The 16,898-nt window shown below is 40.3% G+C and overlaps 1 protein-coding gene across 6 annotated transcripts in view; it reads right to left on the reverse strand.

Moving 5' to 3' along the window:
• Positions 1-16,898, reverse strand: part of ptprt (protein tyrosine phosphatase receptor type T) — a 318,570-nt gene that overhangs the window by 198,101 nt on the left and 103,571 nt on the right. For all 6 annotated transcript variants that reach the window (XM_051415102.1, XM_051415097.1, XM_051415096.1 and 3 more), the window contains exon 8: positions 10,097-10,390. In XM_051415102.1, coding sequence (XP_051271062.1) covers positions 10,097-10,390 — 294 coding nt within the window. The remainder of the gene's footprint in view (positions 1-10,096; positions 10,391-16,898) is intronic.

Consider the following 16,898-nt stretch of genomic DNA (forward strand, 5'->3'; position numbering starts at 1 on the left):
AGAGTGTGTGCTGCTGCTGTGCTCTGTTGTATGTTGTATGTGATTCAGAGGTGATCTGGTATTCACAGCCCATCCCGTGTCCCATTGGTCTGATTGATCTGATGTGTGTCTCAATCTCGAGACACACAAATGCCTGTTCAAGCATTAAAAAAGCATTCATCACACACACACACACACACACACACACACACACACACACACTATCAGAAGGTTTTGAGTATAAAAGGTCTGCAGACTGGTTTCTCTTTGCGGCAAACATATCGACCAGCCTGATTCATAATGTTTGATTCATAAGACTCTGGTTTCATACGCGTCATTAAAATATTGTATTTCTTCTGATGGCCGTGTCTTTTTTAACCCTTATCTTACAAGGACACAGTTCAAGATCAGATGTGCACTGTGCTGCTCTGAATTGGGTAAGAATAGATTTTATATTTATTTTAGAATTTACTGTTATGATTCTGTTCAGAATCTCATACAATGATAGAAATGTCTTCCTCAGATATTTATATTTAGAGAGAAGGATTAGTCACATATGCTCAAATGACTATTTCAGTTTACTGGAACATTCTCATAGAGCACAAAAGTGTTTCCACATATGCATACTTGAGGTGTGAAATTGATGCTAATACAACATTTGGCTGACTTTGTATTAGTAAGTTCTTCTTAAGTGAAAATAAGCAAACATTTATAATAAAATATTAAACATATATAGACTGAATGAGTGAGATGGCATCCCCAGTATTTGTTGCAATGAAGAGTTTCATTACCACACCTTTCACTTCTACGGCTGTAGTGTCACATCATCTAACTGTTGATTAAATATCCTTTATATCGATTTTAGTAGAAAATGTTTGCATCACATCATTTCCATGTCTGTTGAAATAATCTCATTATGGCTGGATTTAATGTGTGCACATTGTTCAGATGGTTAAGAGCTTTACAGATTGATTTTAGCAAGCTGCATTTATGGTCTGTATGCTGTTAGAAATTAGTTTGAACAGTTTAGTGACCATGGACAGTTGTATGTAGTTGTCTAAATGCCCTGACCAAGAATCTCATTGGTATTTGAATCAATGAAGACACTCAGTCACCAAATATTGATTTACCTACAGGGACACATTTTAAAATACACAGACTGAGCTGAACTGTGAAAATTTAACACAAGTAAAAGCGGTGTATGTGGTGTATGATCAAAAACACACACATTGTCTTTCACAGTGCCTTTAAAGTTGAATTTAGCATAGTAACTTCCAAACCAAAATGATTGTGTTCTGCGTTTAAATAAACGAGAAAGCAACAAAGTGGCACGTGTCCCTCAAACCAGCAGGATTTTAACAACAGTCACAATGAGACTGCACTGAAAGAGTGACAAGACATCAGAGCAAATTCAAAAGAGGGATTCACAAGAAAAGTATAAGGCACTCTGTGGGTGGTTGTCAGTCTCAGCATGTGAATGAGAGAATGTTGGATTGCAGAGAAGCAGAAAACACGTCGAATGACCTTAAAAGAGAGCAAGGGGAATCTGGAAAAGACTGAAAGGACAGAAGACTGAGGACAGGAACATGACAGCAGGCATTCAGAGGCTGAGCAATAAAGAAATGTACAGACATGGAAACTCAAAGGGACAAGAATAATTCATAGCAGGAGTTTTATGTAAGGTAGTTTAATATGAAAAGATAGAAGAGATGAAAAAAGAATCATTCGATGTTCTCAGAAATGAGAAGACACAAAACAGAAGAAACTTTCTTCTAACAAAATGTGAGTTTAAGAGGAGGCAGTTATGTTGTCTCTTCTCAAAAGTGTGATTGCATGATGGTTGACTCATGCTCCCTGAACTTTAGTTCCTCTAGTTTGCTGGCTCCAGAGGAAAATACTTTTCGGACAAAGAAGTCTGCAGAGAAATACTGGACATAAAATGAGAGGATTAAAGTGTCTTTTTATGATCTGTGATTGCTAAGAAACCTCTACATAGAGCTACATAGTTGCAGCCCTACCTTTAGGGTTTTCATAGAGCTGCTTATCGTACAGATAAAAAAAAAAAGAATAATCTAAAATTCCTTATCATCAACATTAAAAGAAAAACCGTTAGCTAGCCATGATTATGTAAGAAACATTAGTTCCCAAACTCATGCCACTACAATGATGTGAATTTGGAGAAAAAAATATTTTTCTTTGGTCACTGTAATGTACAAATGAGCTGCCTCACTTGACCACAAAGGGTTTTCATCCGTGCTGCAAGGAAAGAAGGGCAACTCTACACTTATCAACTAAACTGGGAGCTTTTACCAGCCAGAAATGGCCATTTTGTACCATCATGTGAATGGTGCAATTGCTCTTAGCATGGTGGAAACAAGATCCTTGACAAGTGAAAGCCTCCTTTACACTGTGCAGCATGATGATGAAAAGATGCTGTTCTGGTTCAAGATGTTCGGCTCATACGTTTTTGTCAGAGCAACAGGAAGGTGCGAATGGACCCAAAGCAAGCACAGGATGAGGAGAGCAACAGGGCAAAATAGAGAGAAATTGTGATTTACTGAGTCAAATCTCAGTCCCAAATGTCTACCATACCCGAGCATCTAGATTGTCAATCAATGGTAGTATAGTATAGTCAATATAGTTTTCACCCATTTTCTTAAAGGGTGAAAGGTTATTTAACGTTGAACAAAGGCAAATTATTTAGTTACCAGGTAAGTTACTTTTAAGAAGATAGCTTTGAAGGCACCATCTTTGCTGTAATTTTCCTGATGTTGAGCATAGTAATAGGTTTACTCACAATTATAATTGCAGTGATTCAGCGAGACAGTTTTACGGTGGCATTACAACCCATCACACAATTCAAATAAAGTAAAACTCAATCCACTTTTCAAAACCACTAAATTGTGAACAGTGAAAATACATGACTTTGATTTGTAAAGTCAATTAAATTGTCCATTTTACTTTCATCCAATAACTTCCAGCATTGTGCTTATCCGTGCACAAATGTTCAGGTCAGATATGTTCCTCTTAAGTGTACTTCACAATATGTTAAGATAAACTTAATTTGGACTTGTATAGACATATCGTGCATTTCCTGATGAAGTCTGTTGTTGAGCAAAATACTGCTAACAAGATAACTGATAACAAGAAAGACCAAGGCTGTAGGAAAAGTGAATTATTATTTACATCAATGATTTGGTTTGGATAGAAAAACTTAATTAAAATGAAAATCACTCACAATAGGATTCTTTTGGTAACTATTATTAGATTGTTAGTCTTTAGATGAAAATGCTTTTGTATCATGTAGTCATTTCTATCCTTAGTTCCACTCAATGAAAATGTTATTCAACTTTTCTCTTCAGCATTTGTTCGGACTGTGTTTGTTCTTTGCTGTGATACGTCTGGTCGGGTTAGATGGTTGATTAATGGTTATTTGTTCCAAACAGGTCAGCAGGGTGCAGGTCTTAAAAAACCTGATCCACGCATCACTTTACCTATGATATTTATTACCTATTTAGGGAAAAAATTCAATTTTTTGAATGACCGAAAGTCCACCACCAACCTTGTAGTCCCATTTTGTCTCATCAGCGTAAACTAAACATACAGTTTTTATTATCAAAAAATCTATTTTCAGCTTGTCATTATCTCGTCTTTGTCACAGAAAAGGGGCCCTTGGCGAACATTTTTCGTCATAGCTTTCGTTAATAAAATGCCCACTGCTGTATGTCCTGACATTTTGCTGTGGTCTGCAGAATATAATTCTGGTGGAAGTCAGTGTCATCAGAGGAGGGTTGAGAGAAAAGGCTCAAAATATCAACATCTAGTGCAGGAATGCGGATATAAAGGATGTTAAGTCTAGCTGTTCCCTGCAGAGGTCAGTTGCAGAGGCTCCTCTGCGGTGTCTGTATGGCGATTTCATGGCTCTGGACAATAAAGCCAGAAAGGTGTCGCTTGGTAAACGGGGCAGAAAACAGAGAGCTGGATTTGGAGTTGGTAGAGTAGCTTCAAGTTGAGTGCGGGCAGTGACTTGGCTCCTGACTAAAGGCTACAGTTACCTCATCAACAGGCAACCGGAAAGAGCAACACAGACTTGTGACATGTTATTTGCTTTTCAACACAATGTGCTTATTTAACAGTACAGATCTGGACTGTTATTTATAACACTCCACCTGCAAAAACTCAGCTCTGAACAGTTTTTGGCGGTGTTTGATGCAGGAAGGATGCACTCTCTTAACTGCATCTAAACTGCTTGGCTCGGCAGAATGGTGAAGCAGTGGTGTCAGCCAAGTCAGTATATACCCAGCAGGTGAATTAAAAATCTATCTTTATGGAGCAACACATTAGCCAACGCTCACATTACCATCCTTCACTTAAAGATCTACTTTATAAGAAAGGGGGAGATGGGGTGAGGAAAGAAGGTGCTGTGATGTAGTATATAACCCTCAGGTGAATTAAGTCTTTATAGAGTGCTGCATATTAGCCAACATTCACATTAGCATCTGCCTCGTATAAAGAAGAGAATGTTGGGCGAGGAAAAGGTACAGAAAAGATACTGAAGGAAGATTTATGTAGAGCGGGTGAATTAAAAGTCCATCTTTACAGGGTAACATATTAGCCAACACTTACATTATCATCCCTCACATAAAAATAATTTATAAGGAACAGAGGAGAGGTGGGAGGAGAAGAAGTGAGGAGAGGAGATTACAGGAGGATGCTGTTGCACTTTGAAGAGGTAATGCCAAAGTTAAAAGCTGATATTTATAGAGACAAGGATCAGAGCCAATATTCACATTTTATGTTTAGGGAATATTGAGTTTAAGGAAATATTTTCAATGAAGGATAGCAGAGATGGCAATACAGAGGAATAGGGGAGATAAAGGAGGAGAGAAAGGGAATGAGACACAAAGATCAAGGAAGAGCAGGGAGGATGGCAGAATGTCAAGGGAGCGTGTTTGTGTGTTCTGACAGGCTCTCTGCAGCAAAGCAATGATGCTAACTTAAGAGAGAAAGATCAGTGGGGACGGATTGAAGAGAAAGAGGCTCATTTGAAACCAGAGACAGATAGACTGGGGTTCACAGAACCATGGAGGTCACACACACAAACACACACACACACTAACAACATTGGATGAGTGAGGGAACAACTGCTCCACTGAGTGTCGTTTATGGAAGAAGAGGTGGGCATAGAGAAATATTATCCAAATGAAAACAGGGTGATGAATTGTTGGAAAGCCTTGAGAAGTAGGGAAGGAGTGATTAGAAGGAAGATGGAAGGAGCGAGAGAAAAGGAGGAGGGGAGGCGCATGATGAAATCAATCATTATCAAGGCTGTGTCCTCGCTGCACCTCGAGCAAAATGGAGAGTTCATTTTAGCTCGCCTCCTCGATCTACTCTTCACATCGCTCTCACAAATGTGCCACGCTAGAGGAGGCACATGGCTAAAATCGTTGTTAGATTCCCGGAGCCGCCGGAGCGCCGGTTATGGGTGAAATGGCCTGAATCCTATTTTGAGCGACGGCCGCCTGGCAGCCGGCTGCAGCATCCACTACAACAGCGGAACAACAATGGAGTGTGGAGCTGATGGAGGCGGTTTTGTGTGATTTCCACAAAATGGAGAAGTCACAGCAATCGTTCAGTTAGACTTGCCAGGGCTTCATTTGTGTCAGATGCTTCCAGAATAACATCCTCAGGACACAACACTTATGTCAAATCAAAATCTGTTACTACATTTCTGAAATATTTAAAGTCTGTCCTGGCAGTCTTTTATTATTATCTGAAATTATTCAACTTATTCAACATTATTTACCTTAGTAGCATAGTAGGCTGTTGGGCTTCACCCCTAAAAGTCAATGATTTGAGTCATCAGTCACACAAAGTCGATTTGCAATTTGTCAGTGGAATCACTGCACATTTTTTTTGCAGGAGCTACAGCATGGCTGGCTGTAAACTTTACAAACCGAGTCCTGGCTCAAAATGACTGAACCATAAAACGAACTGTGATGGAAGTAGAAAAGAGTAATGGAAACAGAGGACAGCTCGACTTGTGTCTGCTGGCTGCCCTGAAGTTCTGGTGCTGATGAAATCAGCTACAGTAAACTCCTTTTGAACCAGACGCTGATACATCCTGCTCTACGGCTGCCCAGTGTGACTGAGTGCTCGGCTGACAGAGCAAACAGCAGCCCGGCCGGAGAGTGGCTCTGTGGTGCCCTACAATTTTATAACTGATCTATGACCAGGTTGCATGCTTTTACCCTCTGTGCTTGGGTGGATATTTGCACATCACAGATGATGAACAAAGGCATTAAAATGTGAATCTAATGTAGGCTGCTACAGGAGTTTTGGGTGGGTGAATAATACATTTTTCACGTATGTAGGTAAGGTGTATTAAAGACATCATATATAATGTTGAGTGTTTTTAAAAATGGAAAATATCTATAGATAAGAAAAAAACATAATGCAATGAAGACACATGACAAATGAATACACCGAAGAGCCAATACATCAGTTTGAAGTGCCGACCCTGAGTCAGCCATACTCAGTCAGACTGAAAGCCATCCAAACTCACTTTGGTGATCAACAGGGGGGCTTGAGGCTGCACAGGTGGTGATATTTTTGTTTTTCTATTTTGAAACCTGTATTAAAGACTTTCTATTTTTGTTCAAATTGGATTTTGATTTATTGGGAATCATACTGGGTATGGCAAACTTTCATAAAGGTTTCTCCAAGTGGCTTCTAGTTGTTTTCTTTTAGTAAGTAATACTGCCAATTAGAACTGTCATTATTGTCAGCTATTTTGTTCATCAGCACTGTCATAACTGTTAGCGGAATAGCCAATCTATGTAGCCACTACTGTTTGCAATAAAACAACTTTAGCAAACAATACTTTCCATAGAGCTGTACTGATGTACTGCTTCAAGCTGTTATATTTTAGTTGAGACTATATTCCAGAGTGACGGGAACTAAAAGAACAGTTTGGGATTTAACGTCTTGCTTAAAGACTCTTAATAACAATAGTTATGGATAAATGAGCTGCTGTGAACGTGTAAGGTAGAGGACATCTTTTTAATCAGTGCTGTAGCCTCAGTGTTTTATCTGTAAAGAGGAGGCCCAGGAGCACAGAGACCGGTCTGGATTGGATGGGTCAGGAAAGTCAAAAAAGTCCAAAAGAGCATTCAAAACCACAGAGCTGTGGGGCTTCATGGCTTCCAGCTGGGTGTGTACGTGTTATCTATCTTTTATATCGGATGTGACACTTGAGGGTCGAGTAGTCTATATTATAATGCCCACAGCAATGGGATTCTTGATTATCTGCTCTAATGTCACCACACATCACAAACCATCACTTTCATAATTGCTAGTTTTATAAATAAACTGTCCCTAAATATTGAAATATAAAAATCTGACGAGCAAAAACAAGGTGTTCTTACAACGCCATTAGCAACTGACGGAAACGTATTGTTTCAACTATTAATTATCTACCAAATAAATAAATAAATCAATAAAATGAAACCACAGGCAGCCTGAAAGATATCAACCAATACTGAGAAATATTTATAATAATGCAAGTTGGCAGGTAATTAACATGCCCAATAACCTGGACAGATGTTTACAATAATTACACCAAGGTATTAAACTAAAGCTGATATTAAAATCAATCATGTGCTACAAGTAGCTGCTTTAAAAGGATTATTAGTCCTGAGCAGGGCTGTAGAAGCTAACATGAACAGAAAGGTGAACACAGAAGGTGTGGAGACACGCACACACACCAACACTGCCAGTAGCCAGCAGGCTTTTGAACATCTGTCATACCTGCCTGCTCCAATCCCATCACACACTGAGACACATACATCACACACACACACACACACACACACACACACACACACACACACACACACACACAAAGCACCCTGTGAATGGTTGTGACAGCTCAACACAGTGCCACTAGCCTAGAAACACATGTTCCTTTCTACTATGCACACAAACCAGCACACTGACCACCTCCTCTGTCCCACTTCACTTCACATCAACCATCTCTGTCTTTCCCTCGACCTCTTTGTCCGACTTCAATCACTTTATTCACTACCACTGTCTGCTTGTTTCTTCCTCCTCATCTTCTGCTAAAAAAACGGTGGCTATGTCCATGTGCAGGTACAAGCCGTACACAAAATGTTCACTGATTTGAGATGTACTTCAATCTTAAGTTTTGTCTGAGCAAAATGAGAGTTTGAAGGGTGTGTGTACAGCATCAAGCAAAGCAAAAGAGCCTCAGGTGAGCAGGGCAGGGACTACCGGTAGCTGACAGATTTTTTGGGAGGGGGGGGGTTAATAAGGAAGAGAAAGAGAAACTGATGACAACCTATAGTTTTAGTTTTGTCAACAAAGCCTCGGAAAAGACCCAAAACCATCACTGAATGGATCCTACTAACAAGTCTGCAAATCATATTCCTCTGTATGAGTGGAAGAGAGTTCCATTGTTGTGCAAAAACTATTAAAAACACATCAGTGAGTCATCCTGTTGCACTGGGTCACATGTTAGTTTTTACTTAAAAATACACACTAAATCAAATAATCTGGATTAATCTGCATTTTAAAACAGTGTTTAACAACGTACTCCCATTTAAATGACATTTGCTGAAAACTAGTGCACAGATGTTTGAGAAATCAAACACACTGTGAATCAAAGGGTAGATGCAGCTTGTGCAGAATCTTTTTTCACACCGACACCTTCACTCTTTCACCAACTTCTTCTCTTCTCACCCCACCATTGTCTTACTCCCTCCATCTCTACTCCTCTAAGCAAAAACAAATCACTGACAAAAGCCTTTTGTCTCTTCTTCACATCAGAAAACGCTCTTGAGAAAATGGTTGAGTGAGAACGACAGAAAAAAAGAAAAAATATAAAGACAGGAAAAGGGGAGGAGAGAAATGGAGAGGGGGAAAAAAAGATAATTTTGGTAGAAGAGGGACAAAGGAAGAAACATAGAAATAAAGAAAGAAGAGAATGTGATCCAAAAGTAAATATGAAAGCAGACAACAAGAGACAAGGAGAAAGAGGGATACAACACAGTCAGGAAAACAGAAGGAGAGGAGACATGTAGGAAATAGGTCAAAGAGCAAAAGAGTGACAAGGAGGAAACAGGAAGAAGTAGAAAGTAGCACAGGAAGAGTGTGAGGAAGTGAAAAGAGAAATGAGGGAAGGAAGCAGCTCAATTAAAGCAAGAAGGAGAGAGGTCAGAAGAGGAAGAATTAATGAGGAGAGAAAGAAAAGAACAGCTAAACAAAAACATCAACAGAGAAAGATGGAAGGACATTTTGTGGAAGAGAAACGAAAGAGGAGTGGGGATGATGGCTTCCTACTGGGTTAACTCAAAACACACACACACACACACACACACACACACACACACACACACACACACAGTCCATCTGAGATCTGATGGGATGTCACTTTATCAAATGAACTGCCACTTGTTGTGTCCTAACACCCCCGGTGGGATCCTCATTATCGGCTATGATTGCCCCCACCTAACCTCCCCTATCTCCTCCTCCTCCTCCTCCTCCTCTTCTCCTGCAACCCCCGCACTCCACCTCTCTCCTTCATCACCGGGGCACCTTCTTAACATCCCAATTATCATCATCTTTGATTTGTGCTCTCGTTCTCAAGGAGAAATAATTGGAAACAGTTTCTCTTTCCTTTTCTCTTCTTTTTTTTCTCGTGTTCTTTTGCTCATCTACCTTCTAGCTTTCTGTCTCCAAATCAGATGATTCAGACCTAACTATAGCCATATCCAAACCATATCCAAACCATATCCTAACCTTATCCAAACCAGAGTTCATTTAGCTGTATTATAATCTCTCAATGTCAATGTTCTATTGGAGTATTCAGGACATATTTTTAATATATAAAAATGGGTCCACAATGGATCCCTAATCCTCAACGACAGAAGCAAGAATAAAAAGAACCAACCGACTATCAAAAAGAAAAGTAAAGAAAGGAAACAACAGCAACCTTAACAGGGAATTAAATAACTGGAATACAACCTAAAAGAATGACAAAAAAGAGAAAGAAAGAGAAAGCTTGGAGACCAAAAGAATAAAAAGAGGTGTCACTCACCTGCACATTTAGTCCTGGTGACCAGAGGCGGCCCCGGCGGCCCTGTTCCTCCCTCCCCAGGTCTGGACAGCAGGACCTTGATCTCGTACTCCACATCTGGATCCAGGTGCCACAGTTTATAGGTGGGGGAGTCCACCACGTGGGTCTCCGCCCAGTTCCCTGAAGTTGTGCGGTACTCCACCTCCTTCAGGATGATCGGCCCGTCGCCGATGATGCTGTTGGCGTTGGGTTTGATCCAAAGGTAGGTGGCGCCAACTGCGAGAAGCTCAGGCGGAGCAATTGGGGTGGGAGGAGCTGGAAAGTGGGAACAGAGGTGGTTAGTTAAGTATAGATTCCGATTTTTCTATTGAAACAACTGCAAAATTGTAATAGCTGCGACCACGCACACACATGCATCTATACGTTCATGCATTCACACACACGCAACCGTATTCCAATAGGCTGCTACCATTACCACGCCATCTTTTAGCTATTTGACATGAACACAAACACACACCTTCGCACAAACACACTTGACCTCAATTTCAGCCTTCGCTGGCAAAAACTGTGGCCGCCAAAGGACTGACCGACAGTGCGAGCTACAGAGCTGCTAGTTGCGGCTAAAATCAATAAAATATCCAGCTCAGTCACAGAGCCAATCAGAAAACAAATCATATCACCTTGTTATGACTGTGGCCCCATCTGAGCTTATCTCCGTTAGAATTAGAATACATTACAAAACTCATCTCCCCTATAATCTATATTAAAATCCAATCAGCGGTGCTTAAGTGCGTAATACTCGAATGAAAGAATGTTGCACAACCCTTTGGGTGTTCAGTGTAATTTTCAAAAATAACAAACACAATTTGAAATTCATCATTTCATTACGTGTTGTTTTATATACCACCTGCTATTCAAGATGTTTTTAGGCCTCGATTGATTCCCCCAATAAAAATAACCATAAACACGATGAAAGAAAGTTAGGAGTCCAATATTTTCAAGCTCATATTGGTATCAATCAATACCAATATCAGTACAGTCTGGCATGGCTTCATCAGTACCCAATTTTACACCAGTCACAGAATAAACCTTTAGACACTCATACTGTAAACCCTTGGAATATGTTGTATGTTACTGTGAAAAGGATCAGATGTCAGTGTGATCTATAGGAAGCAACGCTTATTCTGCCACCACAGCCACTAACTGGTTACAATGTGATGCAAATGTAAAGTGGAAGCAGACACAGTTTAACTTCTGCATTGAATTTGCTGCCAGTAAAAGCTAAAAAGGAGACATTTTACAGAGTGAATTCTCCACCTTTAGCACTAATCCATCACATTGTTGACATGTTGCTGACAGCTACTTTGCCACTAGACTTCCACATTATGCTACTTTAAAATAATGGCCTCTGTCAAGCCTAAAAGCATAGGAAGTTTTATTACTCCCCCTTTTTTTTCAAAACCAAACTCCAGACAGCAGCTTCTCTTCAAAATGAGATAACCAACATCCACATGAATAGTGAGACCTCCACGAAATGCTACACAAAATGCTAAAACAAAAAGCTAAAAATGCACATAATGAAAGCTGGTAACTAAAAGGAGAACCTCACACATGTACTTCACTTGTACTATATTATTGTATTTAATACTTTCAGTATCCCAAATCCACAGGTGAATATTCTTACTCTATGTATGAATGTAATGAGAGGGTGAATGTGAAGCTGTACAGACAGTACAATATATAAAGGTGGACGCCCATGTAGAGCCAGTGGTTTGTCCATTCTGGACTACTGTAGAACCAAAGCAGTTCAACATGGCAGCAACTATTCTTTCTATTTTCAAGTTATTACACACTAGTGAGCTATAACTAATATATGCCGTTTCTGCCAATATATCATCTTGAGCGTTACACACTGGACCTTTAAATTAAACAATGTGGATCCACTGTATAAGGGTTGCTTGCTGTTGAAGGCCAGGTGGTAAAATACAAGCCTGAATCCCATGCAAGGCTCTCTGCAACTCTATATTCTCTCTACAGCAACGAGAGGCAGACTTAATGGTGCTGACTAACAAAATGATGTCAAGACACAGCAACCTGAATCTGAAAGACACTCAGTTGAAGAGCAACAGGAACAGATGGAAACAATGACAGGGGAATTATTTGTGGAGTTTTCCTGTTGGTCATCAGACTGTGACAGTGGGAATCCTGCTCATCAGCATGAACCGAGGTAATTACCGCAGACAGCTCCAGCATTTCTGATGGTCCCAGGATCAGCACCTTGGCCGGCGGTCGCAATGCGCTCATTCGTGAGCAGAATGATATTCGACAGAGCACACACATCATTCTAATACCGCTGGCCAAATTTACATTGAGGTTTTTGAAATCAAATTACCTTTCATCTCTTTTTTCACACATTCCAATGCCCACGAAACAAATCACATTATTATTCATCAATCCCTGATACTCAGGAAAAGGATGTATTACAATATCACAAAATCCATAAACTGATTATATTGACAGCTTGGGAGGAATTTATGCTTAAAAAGAAATGCATGTACGATGGAGGACTGGCCATTCAAACATGCCACTGTGCACAATGTTTTCACAATGAACTCTTCACTCCTCAGCTTTTCAGACAACTGCAACTAAAAGAGTCATTTTAAGACTGAAGTTTCTAAGTATAAATCTTGTTTTTTTTCTCTGTGGCTGCTTTGTCAGTTGACAGCTACGTTATACTAGCTAAGAATAATGGCCCCCTCTCCTCCCGCTGTCTAAAAGCAAAGTCCTGATCTCACTCTGCAAGTTTTTTTTTTGTTTTTTTTTCACTTTCCTCAAGACTGCATTAGAATATGTATGGTGGCTGCGGGACCGATGAATCAACTGTCAGTCACTGCACACTCATCCATCTCAACTATATGGAGGCTGTGAGTGTGTGAGCCTCTGAGTCTGTGTATTTCGTGAGAGTGATAGACAATGAGAATCTCTCAGAGAAGGTGCATGTGCATTGCATGCATTTGAATGCATATGTGTTCAAAACGAAGTGGTTCACCATCTTAACATTCATGAACCGTTGTTGTTGTGATGAAGTCCCAACATTTCCCTCCCAAAAGTAAAAAAAGAGAGCAGGAAAATAAAATATCCTCATCATCCTGAAATACAGAATTTTGTTAACAAATGCTTCAGTTATACTTAAAAGTTCTGTTTTTGTGTCACATTTTCTAAATGGCTTCATCTCTGTCTTAATAAAAGTGCACTTTACTTTTTCCAGGAAAATGTTGAGGGTGATTCACTGGAAGTTGGCAAACTGTTCTTATCCTGTTGCAATTTCCTTCACTTGCTTTTAAAAGAAAGGTAGATTTAATAAAGATGTAGAGGATGTGTTTCACATGTAAAAAAAAAACATTCAAAAATCTGAAGCACACCGACATGATTTGCAATATAAAGTGTACATAGTTTGTTGTAAATAGACTAAACATGACAGATCTTTGCCACCTTCCTTCAACCACTGCCTCTTAGCTGTGTTTTACAACTGCTTTAACAGAGACTCAACTCTTCATTAACATCATTTAGTCAACAAATTCTCCTGATGTTACTCCACAGGAAGATAAAGAAAGCTCGTTCAATCACCCCCTTCCTCCGTCTGTTTCCTCCCACCATCCCACCATCCCTCCCTCTGCCAGCTCGTTTACAGCGGAGAGTTACAGAGGCCACCCAGTGACACACAACCTGGCACCCACGATGACATGTGGGTAGCACACACACATACACACACACACCCACACAGATGCACACATTTGTTGATACAAAATAGACACACATACTTGTCCCTATTGTATGTATTTGAATACATCCACACAAATTCAAGCCCGTGCTTACATGTACACATACAGAGATTCACGTAGCTGACGCACATTTGGAACTGGAGGCTAGCCCGGAAATACACACACAAACAACTACTATAAGCACACAGACATGTTTTAATCTGTAAAAGCACAAATCTGTTGACACACATACACACCTCCTCTCACGGATACAGAACACACTGATAGCTAATCAACTACAGTTGGCCTTCATACAGTGATGCTAATGAAGTGTGAAAGGAGGGATAAAGAAAGGAGGGTAGAAGAAAGAAGGATGTTGGAAGGGAGGGAGGGAGGACGGAAGGAAGGAAGAAAAGAAGGAGGGAGCACAAGAGGAAGGTTTTCAGGGATGACAGGAACCATGGATGGTGGAAGAAAGATTTGGTCAAGTAGGGAGGAAAGAGTGGAAGAAGAGGGAGGGAAAAAAAGAACTATGAACTAAAGCCAAAACTGAGGGAGTTGAGAGTGCTCGTTAAAAGAGTGGAGGATGGTTAGGAAAAGGATGGGCTTAGTTCTGAACCTCAAAGTTTGAGTAGCAATGCAACAATTCAGCAGCACTAACGGCACCTGCAGAAAAGTTTACAGCATAGCTACAGAAAGTACTTTTTTTTTTTTATGCTTTTCCTGATTGGCTGGTAGGCATCTGTCTCAAACATATCCAAAAACATAGACATGAATATGAACTAGAAGCGAGGAGATGTCTGCAGGAGTCGTCCTCCCACAGGACACCGTTTTGTCTCTGCAGACACTTGCACTGTAGTCAAAAAAAACAAAAAAACAAAAAACCAAGCAGGCCTCATGAAGTTTTAAAATGGGATATAGCAGGAGTACAGCACTGTAACTGTGGGCCAATAAAGACTGTGTGTGTGTGTGTGTGTGTGTGTGTGTGTGTGTGTGTGTGTGTGTGTGTGTGTGTGTGTATATGTATGTGTGTGTATATGTGTGCAGCAGTCCTGGCCCCATAAAGGTTTTATCTTGCGTATCCTGGGGCCTTGTTGTCGGAAGACGCATCGCACACTCAAAAGCGACCTGTGTTACTACACCCTGAGGGAACAGTATATAGATCTACTTTTTTACTGCACTGTATTACAATCCCAGCATGGTGTTTGAGGATGGAACATAGTGTGTGTGTGTCAAAAATATAAAGGATAAAAGAGAAAAAATGAGAGGCTAAGAGTCTTATCTTGTGTGCTTTTGAGTGTGTGTGTGTGTGTGTGTGTGTGTGTGTGTGTGTGTGTGTGTGTGTGTGTAGTATGTCTGAGTGTATGTTTGTGTGTTAATGTACAGAAAAAAAGTGTCTGATTCATTTTTGTCTCTGTTTCGGTGAATATCTGTGTATTATGTTTCGTTAAACTTGTATGTGTGCCTGTGTGTGTCTGTGTCAAGGTGTTTAAGTTTAACCTTGTGTTCAATTTTGATTGTGTTAGTAAATCTGGCTAAATTATGGAAAATGGTCAATCTGAGTGATGATGAGTAAGAAGCCAGTGTGATGAAGAAGAAAAAATGGAAAGTAGACTCAGCCTTGTTCTCAAAATGGACTGCTTTAAAACAGACCAATTTTTGATTTGCCAAGTGCAAAATTGGTGGCCACTAACACATCTGCTTCTCCCCGGCAGTTGTGATGAAAATACAGAGACAGAGGCGACATTCACTTCGAACAGCTGAATGAATTTTGGGTTAGATTTTGAAATGTCACTAGTAATAAAAATAACAGATAATAACGTAATTCTCAAAAATAATCATCAATGCAAAAAAAGTGCAGATATTAAAAAAGAGAGCATTCATGAATGACAAATGTGACTTTAGAGCTGTTGTCTGATCACTCAAGAGAGGACAATTCCTTCAGGACAATAATGGAAAACCTACTCACTACAAATAATGTGCATTTGAATTAATTCAGACTTTATTATTACAAGGTAGGCTGGCTGAGCATGTGTAGTTAATCATTGGAGCAGGTATGAACTAGCATTGAGGAGCCGCAAAGATGGCTATCATGTATACCAGTCAGGTAAAAGCCCAAATTACATTATCATACAGTATATGATGTAGTGGTGACTATGGTAGATCGGTATATTAAACACAACCTATCCTCAGGGTGGAGGCAGCATCCCTACATGTCACCCACAAGTTTTTTTTCTTTTTTATTTTTCGTTGAACCTTCCCCCCTGCCTCCTCCGAAATACCACGAGGCAGGGTTTCTTAACATTGCAACTGTGTCGTGGTACGGCTCCGTGATCCACGCGTCTTCAAATCCCACCGAGAGTGTTTCAGAAGCGGATCGTCTTCAGAGCGTGTTGCCTGCCATATGTTGTTTACTTGTGTATTTTGTCTTTAAAAAGGCTGACTTCTGGCCGGGTGCCACAACGTTGATCTAGTGTGAAATTTGATCCGGAGTCTGCACACTGTATTTTATTTTGTAAACTAACCAGATTCTTTATGCTGTTTCTGCGTCTAACTTCCTGCCAGTGTGATCTGCTCAGTGCTGCTTGAAGCGAGTGGTCGCGCCTTCCATCAAAAGTAGACCAGACGCGTATTCTACACTGATCAGAGCAGAGGGCTGCTTCTGCGACACCTAGAATATGCATCTGATGGAATTTATAGCAGTGCCTTGATTGGGCACATTCAGCTCCAGCAACCGTGGCAGAGCCTGAACGTGTCGTGGCCACATCTGGTGGAATTTGGGGGTCAGATTTAACTTGGGGTTATCAAGGAAAGTCCGGATTGACAAACTCGGATTGCCTACACTGGTGTTAAACTGTACTATGATGGTGATTATTTAGTTTAGTGTGTGTCAACTGAGGTTGTGCATATTTGCATGAAAGGGGTTTGTTCGGTAGAGCAGGATGAGTTTTTTAATAATGGCTTGTGCTCCGTATATGTTCCCAGAAGTTAGTAATAGTGTATTAATTTAAAACTTCTCTGTGCCTGAAATCAGGCACTAGAGGATTTTGACGGTCTCTTTA

The sequence above is a fragment of the Dicentrarchus labrax genome, unplaced genomic scaffold, assembly GCF_905237075.1.
Source record: "Dicentrarchus labrax unplaced genomic scaffold, dlabrax2021, whole genome shotgun sequence".
NCBI lineage: Eukaryota > Metazoa > Chordata > Actinopteri > Moronidae > Dicentrarchus > Dicentrarchus labrax.